At 34.7% G+C, this 19895-nt stretch overlaps 1 protein-coding gene across 12 annotated transcripts in view; it reads left to right on the top strand.

The window, feature by feature from the left end:
* The window catches only part of LOC134529422 (aspartyl/asparaginyl beta-hydroxylase), a 191283-nt gene that overhangs the window by 22978 nt on the left and 148410 nt on the right, over positions 1 to 19895 (top strand). For all 12 annotated transcript variants that reach the window (XR_010074571.1, XR_010074574.1, XR_010074573.1 and 9 more), the window contains one exon: positions 11022 to 11204. Coding sequence is in view for 7 of the 12 variants with exons in the window: in XM_063363480.1 (XP_063219550.1) it covers positions 11022 to 11204 (183 nt within the window). In the remaining 5 variants the exon portion in view is untranslated. The remainder of the gene's footprint in view (positions 1 to 11021; positions 11205 to 19895) is intronic.

The following is a 19895-nucleotide window of genomic DNA, read 5'->3' on the forward strand; positions in this document are numbered from 1 at the left end:
CATATTTTCAGACAAACACATCACAAAATTGTCCAGTTCCCGCAAGCTCTTACACTATCTGGAACATGTTGTGTATATACCAACCTTCATTTTTATACACTTTGACGAAACGCTAGTAGCCAAAAGTTGGTCCTGCTTCATCATGATTCCGTTCAAAGTATATGGCGGCATTCCGAGTTTTTTTGTCATACTCATTCTTGATATCAAAGGATTTGCATCAACTACCGATATTATTTCCTTTTTTTCTTCAAACAATAAAGCCTTCTGTTTAGTGGGTCCTCCACTGCTTGTAGATGCCATTATGCACTGTTTTACAACACTAACTGTTTATTATGCTTGATTACCTTAAAATCTCAGCTAAAAAATTGCAAACTAAAAACCCTTATTGGCGGGTTATCTATTATGTATTGTGCCATTTCAGTGCTACTTTCAGGCACAAATGTACGATTTACTTAATTTTACGAAATTTTTAAATTTTTTTATTTTATCTTCCATATGATGTCCCACTGCTCTATTCCTCATCAAGATTTGTTTTATCGAGTGTACCGACAGGCTAGTTTGTTTAGCAGTCTAGTGCTCCCAACGCCGTTCCCAGCGATTAAGGCTGAGGTTTGCTGGCGACATGCTGGGCCAGTGAGCGTCTCATCTGGACCCTGCTAGGCGTCACGCATCGAGCTGTTCACCCTAGATGGTAGCACGACTAGAGAAGCTGTTCTCTGCTTCCAAAGATGCTAACTCCTCTTCTTGGAGCTGTGCTGAAGTTAGCTGTCCCTCTCACGAAACGGTGTTCCGTTCATCAGCCCAGCCTCCGGGTCAGTCACCGGTCGTTTCTTTTTTTCTGGTCCACGGAGGTCATAACCCACAGCCGCGCCAATGCCCGGGATGAAGGCCACAGCCCCTCGCGCCCCAGATGGCCGCGGTCCTGCATCCTCACGACATCTCGCGGGAGTGTCGCCAACTACCGGGCATGCTCCATCGCCTCTCCACCAGAGGTCAGCATAGTCCCCTCCTATCCAAGCCAGGCCTTAAGGATTGACTTGCATCCAAGTCGAGAGGTCGTTTGGGGCTTGTAGTTCCGTGCGCACTCGCCAGGGCGCGCTAGAGTGCGGCTACTCCAATTGGAACAATTTGGGTTCCCTTCGGGTTTTCCAAAGCCCCTCCCCTGGATAGGCGACCAAAGGCAGTTTTAATTAGGCGAGCCGGCGCCATTTTTAACGATTCTGCGGGCAGCACTCTGTAAGGGCGCATCTTTCTTCGCAGCCCGAGACAACGCGCTTCTGAAAAGTCGTGAATGGCTTTCTCTAAAGCATGTAGTCGGTTATCGACAAAGCCATGTGTCTTAGCACTAAATTTTTAATTTTTTTTGCTACCCGAAATAGTTTAGTTTTTGAAATAGTTTTTTGTCTTAACTTATTATTCTTCATGGCTACCGCGAACTTCCGCGCCGCATGTCACCTGGCCATCTTCAGGGACTGACCTGATCTACTTCACCCCGCAGCTTAGGTAAGTTGTTTCACCGCCCCACACACACTTTCCTTTTTCTTTTTACCTGGGCTTAACCTCGCCCAGCATCAGCCGCCTGTTAACCAACCTTATTTTATGGGAATACTGGTTACAGATGGGGCTCAAGAATTAGGACAAGAAATTCCGCTTCAAATTCAACTCCCGAATGCACAGTTCATGAGTTAGTTCACAGAAATTCATCGCCTCCTGCAATCTGAGAATTTCTCAAGTGTTCCAGCTTTAAACGTCTTTTCCCTGAGTGGAAAATACACTTCTAACAGTGTGTGGCATGTTACAAATCTTTCAACGGTCATGTGCAGTACAAATAATTTCGTTATTGTTTGGAAATACGTAAATTTCAAAAGTTTAAAGATAAACATTATTATTTTATTTTTTTCTACAAATGCTGAATGTTATATGTGGGAAGCATCTATTAACGCAAACATTAGGAATGGGAAAAATGAACGCATGGTATATGGAAGTGATCAAGAGAATAATTTTATGAACCTAATAAGCGGGAAAACGTATTATGCGGGAACGCCTTAAGTGATTTTGTTTTGTGTAGCTGTAGAACCCTTCAAATTTGGTGTAAGTTTTCTCAGTAATGTGAAAAAATGCTTACACAACACTGGTTACATACTGTACATAAACAAATTAGGTATTATTCATGGTAGACTTGCAATCTCTGATTATTAACATATCCCTGATTGATTTTGTTTTTACTGAAATTGCATAGTTAATCAAAAAATATACACCAAAAAATGAAAAAAAAAAAATGGTATAAAAATTATTATATCCACAAATGTTAAATTTATAATAGAAATTGTTTTTGCACACCATTTGATGGTTTAAATAACAACATGGAAGCAGGAGGAGAGTTTGATGGTGTTGGAATCTATTCGTGGCACTGCTTTCAAGCACTATATTATCATGGAATTTTCAACATGCTACGGGCCTGCCAACGACAGACTTCAAAATATGGTGTTGTGACAAGTGATGGATGCTCAAGTCATGCCACTGCATGTGTTATCATATTCCATTGGCTGGCTGAACCATATATGTTGGTGGGTGTGGGATGGCATGTAGTAGCTCAAGTTTTTAGTCAGCCTCTTTTAAAATGCTGTGGGTGTCACAACAGTATGTTCTTGATGATATTTTAATGGCTAAATGTAAATTGTATGATTCCCTAAACATCAGCGAGAAAGAACTATTATCTTTGAAGCGGCCCACCACCTCGTACGTCGCTACGTTACAGCCTTCCCACCCCTCTCTCCTCTCTCCTCTCTCCACCTTCCCCAGAGAGTTTATTTCCCCCTTCTGCTCTTTTCAGCCTTCCCGCCGAAGCTCTCCGAACGCAGCGCACTCTATGCGGGGCTATTTAAGCAGTTGTCAGCTGTGCCCTGGCAGCTCTTCTCTTTAGCTTAGCATACTTTAAGCATGTAATCAGTTAGCTTGTTAGGCTAGGACGGCGCCATGGGAGACTTCGCTACATGAAGGGCTTTAATAAATTTCTCTTTGTGTGGGCAAGAGATGGCCATGTGTAAAGTAAGTTATACAGTCGTGGGATCCCAGTGAGTAACGTAAAGTTCATCTTTCGCCATCATGCAGGGTTTTGCTAGGTTAGTCTGGGACCCCAACTTTTTCGCCCTAATTTGGTATTTTCTGTAGCATGTTTTCTTACGCGGTTTGCATCGCCGCTTTTCACGCTCGTTGCTTGGGCTTGTCTGATAGTTTCTCGTTTTCGTTTGCGGTATGTGCTTTAATTCTGCTTTAGGCACCTTAAGTGCTCTCGTAATGGGTTTCCTGCCAGTGTGACGATTTTGCTGTTTTCCGCCTTTTTGGCTTTGCGCACTGCCACGTGTAAGGTAAGCGCTCCGACGGGCCGACGTCTGGATAGGGACATATTACATTGTTCACTATGAACTGTTTTTGGCCACTTTGGTTATAAGCATCAGTCTGTCCCCTGATATGTTTTTTTTCTTATATATTTTAGAGTTAACGTATTTATCGTAGCACCGCGCGGCGCTTATTTATTGTCTCTAGTTTGCATGTAGTATGCGCCATATGTTACCCCAGGCATTCGTAATGTGTAATGTTAGTTTGGGACCTTTCTTCCTTTTTGTACTTAATACTTTTCTTTTTTTTGTACTTAATACTAGTCAACATTGTAAAACGTGAATTGTAACTACTTTTATAGCGCAGTATATCGCGCTGAGTTATTGTACTTGCTTATAATCTTTGTGGGACCTGAGCTCCCCGCACTCTTGTCTTACTTAACATGCAAAGATCTAATGTCTACTTGTTCGGAGCCTGACTGGCCAACGTCACTATAAACTTGTTATCAAACTAAAAGATAAAAATAAATTATTAAATGGATGCAGATCCGAATGTGATATCCGACTTATATGTTTTATTTATTTTCATATGTTTACGTATAGCAATCATTCATACTATACTGTAATATTTACCGCAATACTTAACAAACACAACTAGTTCTGTCTAGCTGTCCCTAGCAGAAGGGACTACAGTTCTGTACACTTGTACAATAGTTAGGAGTGTACAGGGACTCTACGAGCGCCATTTGTAACTTGGTGCGAATAAGCTGGTTCACGCCACGGTGCATCAGTATAAATCATTTAAATATTCAAACTATATTGCCTTCCTAGCAAATCACTTAAGTCTGATAAAGTTCTATATCACATTGTCTTTGGTACCAAATCTTTTTTTTTATTTGTTAAATAGTAAATCTTCAGTGAGCTTAACATATTTCCAAACTTGTAAACACACATAAAATGGGAGTTAAAAGTTCTGCAATCAAAAGGGGCTTGTAGTACAGGCAGAAAAATGACACAAGTCTGTTATAAATCGTAATTGCCTAAAATTACACACCAATTTTAAATTGAAACATTGATGTGATTCTCATCGTAGCATTTCTCCTGCTTGACCATGAATTTAAATTGGGCAAAGTTCGATATCTCACCTGTTGCACTGCTGTCCATTGGCTCTGGGGTAAAGTGGATGCGAACAAAATAAAATTGAAATATTGCAACTTATAATTTCTCTTCTGAAAGGCATATGTCCTGCATTGTGAAGATGTTGTAAGGCAACGAACACCATAACTGTCCACGCTATGGCCATGGCCATGGCTGAAGACGTCACAGCACACTCCCGACGACCGTTACTCAATTTGCCTGCGATACTTGCTCGCGTGCGCAGGCCTTGTTGCCTGCATGTTAACAGCTCCCTGGCCCGAATTCAACTTCCTCGCTGCTTCGAGCAGACACTTCATCCATGTCACACACCAATTTTTTTTGTTCACACTATCACCATTGGTCGGGCCTCTGTTGCGCTACTTAACAACAGTCCGAAACTGGCACAGCACTATTGGCGCTGTACAAGCCCACACTAATTAGTTTACCATGTACTCACCACTGCAGCTTGATTTGCAAGTTACTGACCACCAAAAGTAACAAGCCAAATAATTTAAATATCTGCAGACTTCTGAAACTGCTGCGAACGTAAAATAGTATTTGAGTTGTCGTAAATAAATATTAAAACTTGCAATAAATTTAATTACAGACTAAAATACATAGGATAACATAATATAAAATATATGAACCAGAATATTTTGTGGCCTTGGTTTAGGCCACAATAGTATGTGCACAAATGCTTTGTTAAGAACATTGTTTTTCTTATGGGACTATGGCTTGATGGCTTGCCAATCTTGAGAATTTGGCCATGTTCGGGCATGTCCGCTGCTTGATACCTATGATCTGGAGCTCGTCGACCATGATCAGAAACCTTTGACTTCTATATCCACAATAATGCCCGATGGTTCACTAGTTATGCTAGTGTCACCTGCGAGGCACTCTACTCTTGCTAAAGGTTATATTTTATATTTTTTTGGTATTGGCTACAACTATTGTAAAATTTTCTTAATGTTAGTACTATTGAAGGTTCATTAAAATATTTGATTAAAAAAAAATTTCATAGATGTAGGAGAATTTGAACCTGCGACCCTCAAACTTGCAGTATTGAGCAGCGCCTTTATCCACACTTCCATTTAGTTTACCTTAAAAGGATGATTCTTATACGAATAAACTAATGTCAATATTCTCTGACAGTGGTAAGAATTTTACAAATAGAAACATACCGAGAAAAAAAAAAATAGGTAATATTTCTGCCGTAGAAAACTGACTATAGTATCAAAAAATTTGTATAAATGCATATTTATCTTGATATATTTACGAAGATTATTTAAACCATTAAAACTTGACTATCATCACGATTCGGATACAACAAGCAGTCGTAATGGTGATCTTGACCTTCCAAATTAACTGAGTATTCCTCAAAAGTCAAAAAATTTGCTGATAGCGAATGAAAAATTAAGGTTTTGAGGGAAAGTTTGACATTTTTGTTTCTCAACATTGTCTGTGTCTTGAAATATCCGCAAAACAACTTTAAACTCTGCCTGCTGGGTATAAGCCTTAACCTCAGCTAATATTTGACGTATGAAGTGAAATTTAACACCTCAATCTCATTTTTACCTAAAATATAAAAAAAAAGTTAACTGAAAATTAAATTGTGAAAATTATTAAAAATAAATATTAAATAAAAAGTACGTGTCAAATAGTTCCTAGTGTACATTCGAACTTATTGATACCCAGAATTAATTATTTAATAAAAATTTCACAAAAAATTCAGAAAAATTGATTATAATTTTCAAATATATATGACATTTACATCATGGACTTTGTAGTGCTCGGTACTTCCTGCATGAGTCCTAGGTGTAAAAATCCAGATAACTGCACAGATATAATTTTTTTTTTAGGAAACATTTTCCATTTCAATTTGACCAGAATTTTGATTATTCTCACTACGGTCAAGGACTCTATACCAGAGAACTGCTCAACTAAATAAAATGGTTACTCAACATCATTAGCCTACCACTAAGGCCGTATTCATTTAAATTTATTACAACTAGACTGCCAAATACAAGCACATAAGCCAAGCATCTCCGACCTTTGTTAACTGCAATAAGTAGGCCACCACCTTTGGATAAACCATTTTTTTCAAATGTCTCAGTCTTTAATAAAGTCTTAACATTATTAATGAATTAGTACAGGAATCATTAGCTAAATTTCTGTTATACATATTATTGACGCATGTGTAGTTGCATGATTTTTAAAAACTTCATTGCCTTTTTGCGGTTGCCTTGTAGCCAGCATGCATAAGTGCTGGGAGGAGCAGGTTATCTTGCTGCTTTTTCAGTGCAATGTTAGTGGCTGTGGTCGGTGGTAATTTTGGGTTTGTTGACTGTTATTTTTTTCTGAAGAGTTTACTTATCTTGACTCCTTTTAGCCAAATTAGAAATACTCTACTGTAAAAAGGACTGATCACTACCACTAGCCCAGAAAACTATTGTATATTTTGATAATTTATTCTCTTGTACCATAATATAAAATGATGCATATGAGTCATGTAGTGTTTTAAAATTTTGTGTGTAATTCCTTATCAAAATAGTTGTGAGCCCAGACGTGTAAATACTTATGTTCTTAAAGGAGGTTGTTTACTGATATTTTTTAGTGTATTTACATTACGAGGTCTGACTTGCATGGGCTTATATTCCTTTTGTTTCCACTTTTGTGCTATGGTTGTGAATCCATTAGAATTTGAGTTTTTCTTATTCATACAATTCATGCTGTAGCTGCCGAAACTTGCTGACTCGTCGGTTCTTATTTGGAGTTTGTACTGTGCGCTTATTTCATTTTTTTTATTGTTCGAGTAGAACCCTCATGCTCTTGTTAAAATATAGTTCCTGACGTGCTATTTGGGTAAAAAGTTTGCTGTTTGTCTGCTCAGGTTGATTTTGGGCCATCTTCAGGTTACATTTTTCTAGCTGAAGTTGTGCCAATCTCAAATCATTTAGCAGAATTTTCGGATATCCGTTCTCACTGATTAAATTGTCCATTTTATATTTAATCTTTTAAGAAACGTAATGACTTTTTTCAGACATAGCCTGCATTTTGGGTGTACTATTCCTTCATTTTTGTTGCTAGACAAATCCATGTCTTCATAGATTAGCTTGACTTTATATAAGCCATAAACAGACTTTTTTTTCCCTGGAAAGATTGCAAGTTTTTTTTTTACACACCACACAGTCTTAATGGCTGACTACCCACACTCACATACTCAGTATTTTAATACATCGTGTTTAATGTATCTTTGCTATACTTAAAAAAAAACAGAATTTTCCGTATCAAGGTAATTTCATACCAAAAAAGTCAAAATTTGAAATTCTCGTCAATTTTGGAGTGATTCCAAGCAATTAAAAGTACACTAATCCCTCACTTAGTACGTCTTTGAATTGTGTGAATTCACTTAGCGCTATGTTAAGTTTACTACCCCATTCTTGAATAGCACGTCTGTAAATTTCAGTTAGCACGAAAATGCCACAGACAAAAAAAAAGCCTGGCATGATGCCATGAAGTCTGTTTCAACTCGGTAAAAAACAGATGTACCGTGGTATACAGTTAGCTATAAGAGGGGGGGAAGAGATATGCGCAGGTCTGACTAAGCTATCGGCTGTTGTACAAACATCAGCTATATCAAGTTCCGTTGCGGCTATGGAGTGTAAAGGACCAAATGTTTTTATATCTGCACGTATGCCGCTGGGCCGTACCATTTGGCCTCTTAACGACTTCCTACGTATTCGTAACGCAAAGTCTCAAACATACTCTAAATTTGGTGTACAGAAAAGCATGAGAACTGTATTATTCATGTTAGTGTTTAGCATTAAGGATTCTCTGCACCTGGAGTATATACTCATGACCCTAGGAAAGGAGAATCTTTATCAAAATTAAAATCGTGTTAATGTATTATTCTTTTAATGTTAACTTTGCTTGCATAATTAATAATAAAATAAATAAAGCAATTATTCATAGAACAATAAACAGCCATTGAGGATTTGACAATTGAATCACACAATTCATACAATTTAAAGTCTCTTATTATGACTTTCGAAAACAAACACACAAGCTTTAACTGGATTAAGTCATACAACTGTACGAGACTCATGCAAAATTTAAAAGAATATTACGCTTACTTGTGACCATCTTTTTTCTGTTAAAGAGTTCAATGCAAATAGAATCTTTGACCTTAACAAATAAAGATACTTAACAAAATGTCTTATAAACACTATTTCATTTGTTTGCATGTGTGCGAACACACAGATGCTGATCTCAACGTTTTCGCTAAATTAAACATATTTTTCATTTGTCTGAATCCCACCTGACTGCATACTTGTGCGTGAGATAATAGGTGACATATGACAATTTACAACCTTATACAATTTTACTGACACCTGTATTCTCAAGTTCTCTGCGTGACAAATTACCAATTCGACAAAACTTACTTCTTACAGTGCCCATTAATACAAATAGAAGTGTGTGGCACAACAATACTCCACTGTCTTGTGTTACAATGTACCAGTAATCCCTCTGCATGTATCAGTTACCACATGCATCACGTCTTTTACTAGCATAAACCCCATCCACGATGGCAAGTGTTAGCATTGTGTTACTGGGATAAACTCTGTCGAGCTTTGCTACTTGCATGCTCGGTTTCAACAGTAAAACGTGCCTCCCTGTGCCAACATGACCTGCTCACAAGTTACGGAGGTACAGCTACCTTCATAAACCCAACCCTGGTTCAGTACAGAAAGGTCCAAAGTAAACACCGAACCTATGCCAACATAAGTAACATTCCGCCTCGCAAGGCATATGCCAAAATGCAAATGTTTCTGTCAGTAGGTAAGTTCATGCCCAAAACTCTGATCTACTGGCTGTACGAGCCCAAAAAGTGTGAGTAGTTTTTCACAGGCGCACAAATCCCGATAGCTACATAAATTTTCAAGAGCGAAACCAAAAGAAGCAAGATTCTAGCTTCGCGATCTAAACTAGCAATGCTCGAATTACCCAGGTGTGTCGCTCTCGTGCATTACGACCCACCTCAAGGCTAAAGAAAACCAACCAGCCCCATCGGGTGCTCGACGACAAAGAGGCTAATGCACTTGACACAGCTCTAAGTAAAACATCCTAACCAGTCCGTGCATGCGCTGATGTGTCTCCAGAAAAAACCCGACTCCATCGAGGTTACCATTAAGGAGTGGTAGAGGGAGGGGAAAAGGGAGGTGAAGTGCACTCCTTGGTCCAATCTCAATGTGTCTTGGTGCGCTGTTTGAAAACGTCCGTCTTCCAACCTGCTACTGGCTCAATATATTTAATTATATTTTTAAATTGCAAGTTTATCCTAGTAATTGGAAAATAGCCAAGGTGATCATGATTCACAAAAATGGAACCAAACTGAATATTACTAATTACTGATCAATTTCTTTACTTAAAGGCTTTTCTAAAATTTTTGAAAAAAATTATATTCAAAATTCTTAATTTTGACGTAAGTAATAGACTATCTTGTAATCAACCTGGGTTCAGATCAGGAATGTCAACTTGTACTAATTAATGTAATTTATTTTCTTAATCCCATCTATAATGCCGTGATAAAAAAAGGGGACAGGCTGACACCTGCAATTTCGACCTAGTAAAGGCCTTCTATAGCGTGAATTAATCGTTACTACTTGTTAAGTTATTTATCTTTGGTTTTTGTGATGGTTATGTAAATTGGTTTTCCAGATACATCAAAAATAGAATTTTTTTTGTATCTATTAATAATCATAACTCACCTTTATTCAATGCTAGTTCCAGTGTTCCTCAGGGAGGTACTGTATCACCCCTGCTTTTAATATCTTTATCAATGATATCACGGATGTTCCTAATCGCTAATTTTTTTTAGAAAATTGTTTACGTTTTCCTGTTCCTTGATCATAGACATATTCTACTTTTTTTTAGTTTTTATTGTGTTATCCACTGTTATTTTTTTTCTTTATCTAGTGTTCTTATTTGGTTTTTTTTGTTGTCTTCACTGTTGATATGTGGTACTCTTGTCCTTGTATGTTGGCCAATTACGAATGTTTTTGCTTGCTATTGGTACAGACGGGGATATGTGTCCATATATTTGTATTGATCACCTTGTATTTCCAGTAAATTTTCTTATTTAATTTTCTTATTCTTTTTTATTATTTGTTGTTATTGTGATTTATAACATCTCTAGATGTTGCTGTTTTTTGTTTTTTTGTGTGATTTTTTGTTTGTTGTATATGTCTGTATATGTCTGGTCACTGCAAGTATATGGTATGTTAACTTTATGTCTGTTGACCAATTGCTGATATTCCCCTCTGGTATAGCTTATCAGCTCTTGGTGCCGGCAGGGTGGAGTGTCCACATATTAGCGGTGACCACATTTGTCGTATAGGTCGTGCCCACCGCTAAAGTGTGGTGGGAAAATAACAAATTTAATTATAAATATAAAAATATTTAATTATTAAAAAAAAATCTTTTTTTAAATGTTACGAATGATATATGAGATTATTATTATTATTATTATTTTTTTTTTTTTTGCAGAAGAGACTGGCACACCCGTTGAGGAAAAATCAAGCAGCTTATCTCCAGAAGAAACTTTTCATATCCACAAAGATACTGGAACTGAAGGAAATATATGTGCTAGGATTGTATTCTTCTTCTTACTTGCAGTATTGGCTGTCATATTGGGGCTGATTCTAATAGAGTACCGAGGCTCTAATGACAGTAAGTATGAAAACTATTATTTTCAGTAATGAATTTTTTGTTTGTTATGTTTCCCACTAATACACTTTATGAATTAGTATGGAAATGTTTGGGGGTATTTATATAATATAAAAATACAAGATTCTCAATTATTTGTTCTAAAAAAAGGAGAGTGGTTCAATGTATAATCTGAAATCTTTAATAAACTGCTAAGTTAACATATATGTGAATAGTACATAGGTCTAGTGAAGTTTTTAAACTCACATTTTTGTAATATTAATGTTGTTTAGTGACTTATTACGTTATTACAAATATGTTAGATGCTCTGTTAGCAAAACATTAATTTATTGAAATAAATTTCATATTACAAACAAATAAATTAATAATTTATAAGGGCTGGCACAACCTCTCTAGTCACAAAATGAACCATAAACACTGAGTTGTGTTGAACTTTTAGTGAACTCTCAAGTGTAAAGTTCATTTTCAGGAGTTTGTTGTTAAAAAATAAGTGATTTTATTTTTATTTCTTTATTTATCTCTCAACATTTGTCACATCAGGGTTCCCAACGATAGGGAAAACAGGGAAAATCCAGGGAAATTGAAATGGGTCAAAAACACAGGGAAAACTCAGGGAAATTTGTTGTGCGGCAATCACAGTGTGTGTATATATATTTATATATTGATTAAGGCTAAGATCCTTAGTTTTGCAGCCTCCAAGAAAATTATTTCTCCCATGAATATCGTAGTAGATAAAAAATACATACTAGACAGAATTGTAAATAAAACTTTGAATTTTGTAAATATGACGATAAATTTTTTTTCAAAAAATGCTTTCTTATTTAATTTTAGTTTTGAATTTTCAAAACAAAATATTAGGTATATATTTTAACGGTACACGGCTGTTACTTTGCACACAACTTAAAGGAGGTACAATGAACAATTCTGTCTAGTAATTTTTTTAATACAACGTACAGATTTTAAATAATCTGAGTATTAAATACTGTGATTTAACTGTCACTTGCCGCTGATGAAAGGAACGAGTTCAACAGTTTGCCGCTAGAGCTCCGATTAGTTCCGAGTTTACTCACTAGATGGCTCTAATATCGCAGGAGTTCAGGCGGGAATATTATCGCTTCGAAACGGTCAAAACACAACACTAGTATCAGCAATAGTAATCAGTGAATTGAAAACCGTCTCACGTTGTCGACAATTTCTGTAGATATATTTGTCAGCTTTTCAGTGATGTAAATTATTATTAATATGCTTCACTTGTCGTGACAAATTTATTCATAGAATATTTTTTATTTAAAATCATCTAACTACAATTACTGAATTGTTTTAGTAGATAGAGATTTATTATAATAGTTGGCCGTCTTAAAAAAAAAACTTATTTTGGAAATACTAAAGTGCTAAATATGATTATAATATCTAACCTGTTTCGTTTACGGGCATCTACGTGAACGTCGCACATTACATTTTATTACAACATTATTTCACATATTATCTTAGTGACTTCATTATGTATTTTGATATGACTCTTTACCTTAACACATGAATGAATCCTGCAATCACGGTGTATTACAATAATAGCAAAATGGTTTCATATAATAATATAACTTCCAAAATCAATTTAAATTATTAAATTATTATTTATACTTCTATTCAAGAATCGTACATTCAAGACAAATAAATAATGTTTAAGATTTTATTAGAATATTTCAATTATTGTAAAAAAAATTTATTTGCAAAATGAAAATGATTTTCTATAAATTTATTTAATTACGTATATTTCTTTAGTTATATTTATTTAATTGTGTTTCTTTAATTATATTTGTACCTCGACTTTAGCTCTAGTAGAATGGGCTATACCTCTGGGCTGTGGGTGTAATGTTACATAAATGAGTTATGATCAAAATATTAATAGTTACTATTGCAACTCTATAGAGATGTTTAAAAAAAATAGTACCTGAAGGACCAGCCGCCTATGGCAACTTCCTCCCGTAATGATTTAGTTATGTATATAACGATACAAAAATAAGGGCCAATCTCTCGATGCTGTCGTTGAACAATGGTTAACTAAAAGTCGTTTAAAATTACCTTTGGTTTTTAACAATAGATTTTTCACTACCCAAGCATTTATTGTATCACTAACCTTAAGCAGTTAAACATTTTCGTTAGTTACACAAGTTCGTTAGAAACACAATTACAAAGCAGTGGTGATTCTTTTTTTTTTTTCTTCTGGGGTCATGTAAAATTATGTTTGTAAACAAATATTGGCCAGAAAGAATTATATATTTTTCAATTTAACTTCCGCTACATTATTTGCAACTATAAATTATCAAAGAAGCATAAGTTCCAAGTGCGCGCACACACGCACGCATATGTATACATGTAAATACTTCTGAACAAGTGAAATGAGGAGTTTTAGCAAATAAACATTCAGGTAATTTTCCAAAATACAATTTTAAAGACCTTTATATTGTGTTCTTACATTTTCAGTTAGATTTATTTAAATTATTTGGCAAATATTACAATCTAAAAACTTTTGTAAGTATGTCCAGTAATTTTTTTAGGTAATTTTATTTGTGTTACAAGAAACCGAAGACCTTGCTGAAGTAAAATTATTATGTATATAAAATGTGTTTAAATGGGTGTGTTATACTTAGATGAAATTGATCTAGAATTATATGAAATAAAATTCTATTGTTTTACCAGCCTTTGAGCTTTCTAGCTTACGTGAAATTGTTATAATTAAACTTTATTGCCTAAGTTTTGATTTGCTCGAATATGCAAAAAGTAATTCACTCGCTCACACACTGGCCTATAAAAATTCCAACCCACTACCAAAAGGGCTAGAAACTTGAAACTTGGGTCGCAGCCTCAATGAGTAAATTCGGAAAAGTACCGATTTTTATTTTCTAATTACTAAAAAAATAAAATTAAGAAATAGGGACGCACCTTTAAAATCGGTTTATACCTTCTTTCGGAAGAACGTTGTTGCAGAAATTATTGTTTACTTCTCATGCTTGTACAAATTGAACAGTACTGTAAATGTATTTGATGACATAAGCAATAGTAAGTTATTAGCTGATATTGAATACAAACAATTTTTTTCGTGACTACAAAAAATAAGGATCTCTGCTTGGCGAGTGATTCAATTATACTAATGTCAAAAAGATGTTATCGGGAAAAAATAAATGAAGTTATTTTATACCATTGATTCACTACCCATAAAATCAAACTGCAAAGTCTTTGCAACTGGTATCTCACACAAGAAATATAAAACATATTCGTGCTTCATTTTGTATAAAAATAAAACACATTTCATATAATATCGGGAGACTGCCTTGAAAATCGTGCCTATCACCAACATGGCCAATCAGACTCATAGTCATGTTTACGATGGCAAGACAGCTAGCAAACCAGTTCAATTTATATGCAGCTTAACTGAAAAATTTATTCAATATTTTCGGGGTAGTTTTACGCTCAAAATTAATACAAAACCAAATCAGCAATCCTTGTATGATCATTTATAATACTACAAAAAATCTTCCATTTCCTTCGAATTGTATTGAGCACTAAAATATTGATTTACTTTTGGCCCCGGTTTTATTTGACGATACTCTGTAGAGTTTCGCTTGTTTGCATTGTTTATTTATCAGGTTTAATTCATGGCCAAATTAATTGAAGTGTAACACAAATTATTTATATATGTGTGTCTGGTTAGGAATCAGTATGATGTACTAGAAAAAATATGTCCTATCAGTGTAATATATGGTTGTACCCTGACAAGCGTTGAATATTTATGAAACATTTTATTTCTTTGATATTTAAAGCCGCAGACTTGTATTTTATTTATTTCATTTAGACAGCAACATGCGTCCGTGTTTTCTACATGGCACGCTCTGTAATATTTTGAATGTTATAGTAAATTTGGTTTTTTAAAATCTGTGATTTATGTGCAGTAGACTAATTTGTAATTTTTTATAATTTATTTTCACATTTTTAATGATCCATTTGCTAATAGTATATACACTTCTCCATTAATTATAATAAACACATATTCCATTATTGGAATTCTTTCAGAATGGATATCACAAGACTACAAAAACTATTCTCCTGCCAAATACCAGTAAAGAAAATTATCGTCAGAGAGCAATTACGTCTTATATCTAGGGAAACCTGTATTTCGCGAATACATTTCGTGTCAAGGTATTTTACAAAACAATGTAGATTTTTCTTGTAATTATTGGCTGTGGTCGGTGAAGGCTGTTTTCCCGCACTTGACGGGGCCAATGAGGACGTAGTTACCGTACTGCTGCATGCCCGCAATTCGCCAAACCTCTAAGAAAAAAACTACAGTTATGTGTGAAATAGCCTGACACGACATGTATTCGCTTTATACATGTGTCCTTACTTATATCGAAAAATATTTGAACATTGCATGATAATTTTAAGTATGAAAAGTACAAAATACTTTCAAATTTTATACATGGTTTTATATCAACTCTAAGCAGTAAAACATATACTGCTTATTTTCTACAAATTATATCTATACACGGCAACTGATTATGAATCACTTGAGTTTTTTTATAAAGCATCTAAGCCCTTGACTGTATAAATATATTGTTGGATAAATTAACTAAACTAGGAATACTATACAATGCACAAAAACAGAAGAGTTTGATCTTAATGACATAAAGCATAAGCTATCTATTTAGCAAAGCCTGAATAATTCATTCCCTATTGTCAAGACTAAAATTTAAAAAAAAAACCGCGAAAGAATCAGTATAAAATAACTATCTCATTATCTTTGCGGGTAACTCAAACATCATACAAACAATACGAAATATTCTTAAACGCAAGAAAGCATATTTTAAACACTGTAAATAACTTAGATTTTAAATCAAAGGATAATAATCAGTCTGTAAAATTTAGTTTTAACGATGAGTTGGAAACAGAACATCAAACATATATCATAGGTGTTACTGCCAACAGAGAACTCTCGCAAACAATACAATTCCTTTCTGCGCAACCTGCAAGCTCCGGTACCTTCTGTAAAATATATATATATATATATATATATATATATATATATATATATATATATATATATATATATATATATATATATATATATATATAATATGTAAAACTTTTCCGGAAGTCGTACCACGGTAACGACTGATATATTAAGTCTTACTTCTAAATCTACTTATCTAGAGAACAAATTGTATTACATTATGTTCATAAAATTAACACCTTTATACTAACAGAAGTTTGCTCTTTTATTCATTTTTTAGTTACGTGATAATTTATTTTGAGTTATAAAGGAATCCAACTTGAACAGTAAAAAAGAAAGGCTTTTAATGAACAAACCAACTAAGTCATTATAGATAACTGTAGATTCATCCTGTTACATACATTTTTATATTTATATACATCTAATGTACAAACAAATCTGAAAAAAAAGGCAATAAATTCAGATTGACTTCATTATCGAAATAGAATAAAACATAAAATACACTTGCAGAGAACCACCAAATATATTGCGTAAGTGTTTCTGAAATGGAGTTAAACTTTAAAATTGCCTTTATTATTTCAAAAAAATAATTGAAAACTCCAAGCAAATGTAAGAACACGTCTTCTAGATATAATGGAAGATTATAATGCCGTGTCCGAATTCGCCTGAAGAATATACTTGTAGATACTTTGGAAGTGACTTCGCAAGGCTGTCAGAAATGGACGTGAAGTATGCTATGCAATACGCAAGTAAATGAATCTGTGTAATTCTCGCGTACTTCCAGTTGAAAATACGTCTTCATTTGAAAAAAATTTGGTCATATTTTATATATCATTTAAATAATTTAAGAGGTCGTAAAATAAATATCATTTAGTTTGTATTTTACTGGTATCAATAAATAAATTGACAAAATTAATTTATGGATGTTTAAAACGAAGTTTCAACAAACACATGTATATATTTAGCCTACCGATCGTTACTACAAAACAAAAGTACAATAATTATGTAAGATGCCTTAAATTCACGTGACAGCGATGAAGTGTTAAAAGAAAGGACTAATTTCACATGTGTTTAAAAATAAAATCCAAACATCCTTTTCGGCTGGCTAAACATTGAACATATCCGGATTCGTCAAAGGCAAGTGAAGTACGCAAGGTTGTAAACATGTAACTGCATTACTTTCTGATTAATTTTAATAAAATTATGCATACCTCCAAAAAATGTTCAGTTAAAATTAGTATTGTATTGGTGTTTGTATTAAAATATAATGTATACCGGGTATATTTTTATTGTGTTTTAAGGTTTGTTGACTTTTGTACCTCATGTACTTTTGGTGAAAAGTAAAAATGTAATTATGTAGGTATTATTTATTATCAGGGCCCAAAGCATAACTTTATGTTCGTTGGCCGAAAATGAATTGAAGTTATACTTGTATATCTAAGAAAAAATATTTGTATTTTGTATGAATGTAAGTATTTTATTATCTAAATTGTTATTACTTACAAATATTTTGTACTCATAATATCTAGTTTCTATTTGTCTTAAGACATAATCAAATTATATACTCAGCAAAAAATATTTATTGGTTCGCAATTTTTCATTGTTACAATATTTTAAAATGTAAATTTGCTATTCAGCAATATCAAATTCTAAAACGTGAGTAAAAATTATCATTAAATTATATCAATGGCATATTTATTGGATTATTATTCCTTGCTCCTAATCACTTACTCTGGTTGATTACCTTCTGTATAACCTCAGTCAGTGATCGTAATTTATGTACACCTTTTCCCCACTAAGACGATTCAGGTGTAGATTGTGGAGCAGTGTTTTTTATGTACGGATGTGTCAATAAATCCGTCAGTTTGTGGGTGGTGTTGGGGGGGGGGGGATTTTACTACTCTTAAAAAATCACTTTATCTGTATGCTTGATAAAATATCCTTTGGTTAGCTCCCTCCGAAATATTCTTATACAACCTATGACGTGTAGCCTACTTCTTAGATATTTTACTTCCAACACGTTTGATTGCGTAGAGAAGGCGATTCTTCGAGTATGTGGCCCTTTCAGAATTAAATTATTATTATTAGTTACAACTGATGTTTATTTCGAGCCTCTTTGACTTCCAGTTCATACATAAAATACGAACTACCAGTGATGCTTGACGTCACCAGTAGGGATAGCGTGAAGGAGCTCCTCATTTCGCCAGATGCGACTGGCATACACACGTATTTATATTGCAATAATAAATTACTAAATGATAGCTTATTTTTCGAAAATATGATTATGTTTTTTTACAAGAAGTACGAATGTCAGGACATTTACAAATAACATCGTTTTTAAACATCACATATAAAAAAAGGAAGTGTAATCAAAAGCCATAAGCTGCAGGTCAGCTAAAAACGGAAACCAAACATTTTTCTAGCTCTAGCCTCATGTATACATGCTTAAAAACATAATACATTTAAAACACTAAAATTAATGCAATAACCTGCAATATTTTGAAGACAGATATTCAGCTACAAAATATTCTCCGATAGTATAAAAATTTCACCTGTATATATAGTTGCAAAGAAAAATACAGTCCTAATGAGATATCAAATATAGCAAATAATACCGCTTTGCAACATAACGTCATGCTATTAGATGGTCAACGTTCAACTGTTTGTGTAATACACATACGCACACACCTGTGACAAAATGTGTAAAGAAATAAAATTTGTAGGAGCGCAAAACCTTTGTAGTACACAGTTAAAAATTATTATTATTATTTTTACGGGGGCAGGAAAACTACATTACTGGCCAACTTATTTGAATGTAGCGGTTAGCTGTGAACAAGCGTTCTTGGAAAAGAGACCAAATCTTGATAGTTTTGGCCACATAATCACCGCAGTAAAACATACAATTTGTATATCGTATATGTATAGTGCACCAAATTAATATTTATTATAATTACCTTGGGTTGCACTCGGTTACGTACGGGTTTCTAACTGAAATGTACCAAAAATAGTAATATTTATTCTCTTGCGCTTTGTTGAGGCAAAGGGATTGGAAATCTAATGCTCGCCGAGGAAGAGTACACCCTTCCCCACCCCCCTCTCCCAGACCGGTCGTAAACATGACACCCCGCTGGGCGATAAGAATTCTGAGAACAGCGTCCTCTTGCCCACCCCCCTCCTTTTTCCGCGCGTCGCTACATCGTTCAACAGTACTGCTAATGCGCTCTGTTGAGGACAAAGATAACTACGCGTGTCTTTGCCCGCTAGCGAGAAACTCAGGATCTTAGCCTTAATACATGTATCACAAGCACATTTTTTCTTAAAAACAAAATCGGAAAGTTGGGGTGCGGGTCGTACATGTAAATCAAAGTACAGTAAACTCTCGATTATCCGGGCCTGGATTATCTGGTTTTCGGGTTATCCGTGCTTGATTTTTTTATGAAGTTGTAAAAAAAATGACGGGTGTAGCTACGCCGCGACTGCGCAGTGCTTTTTTTTTTTTTTTTTTTTTTTTTACTGCTGACTCTTCAGACCCTCGTTCCCCGCCACCTTCACCCGTCAATTTGTCACATTTTAAACCAAAAAGGAATGCCTTGACTGCTGCTTCCGGCTCAACCCCCCCCCCCCTCCCCCCAACCTTTTCATTTTATTTTCAAGCGTTCTTTTCAAAGCGCCCCGCCACGCTAAAAAAA

The sequence above is a fragment of the Bacillus rossius genome, chromosome 2 (genome assembly GCF_032445375.1).
Source record: "Bacillus rossius redtenbacheri isolate Brsri chromosome 2, Brsri_v3, whole genome shotgun sequence".
In the NCBI taxonomy this organism is placed as follows: domain Eukaryota; kingdom Metazoa; phylum Arthropoda; class Insecta; order Phasmatodea; family Bacillidae; genus Bacillus; species Bacillus rossius.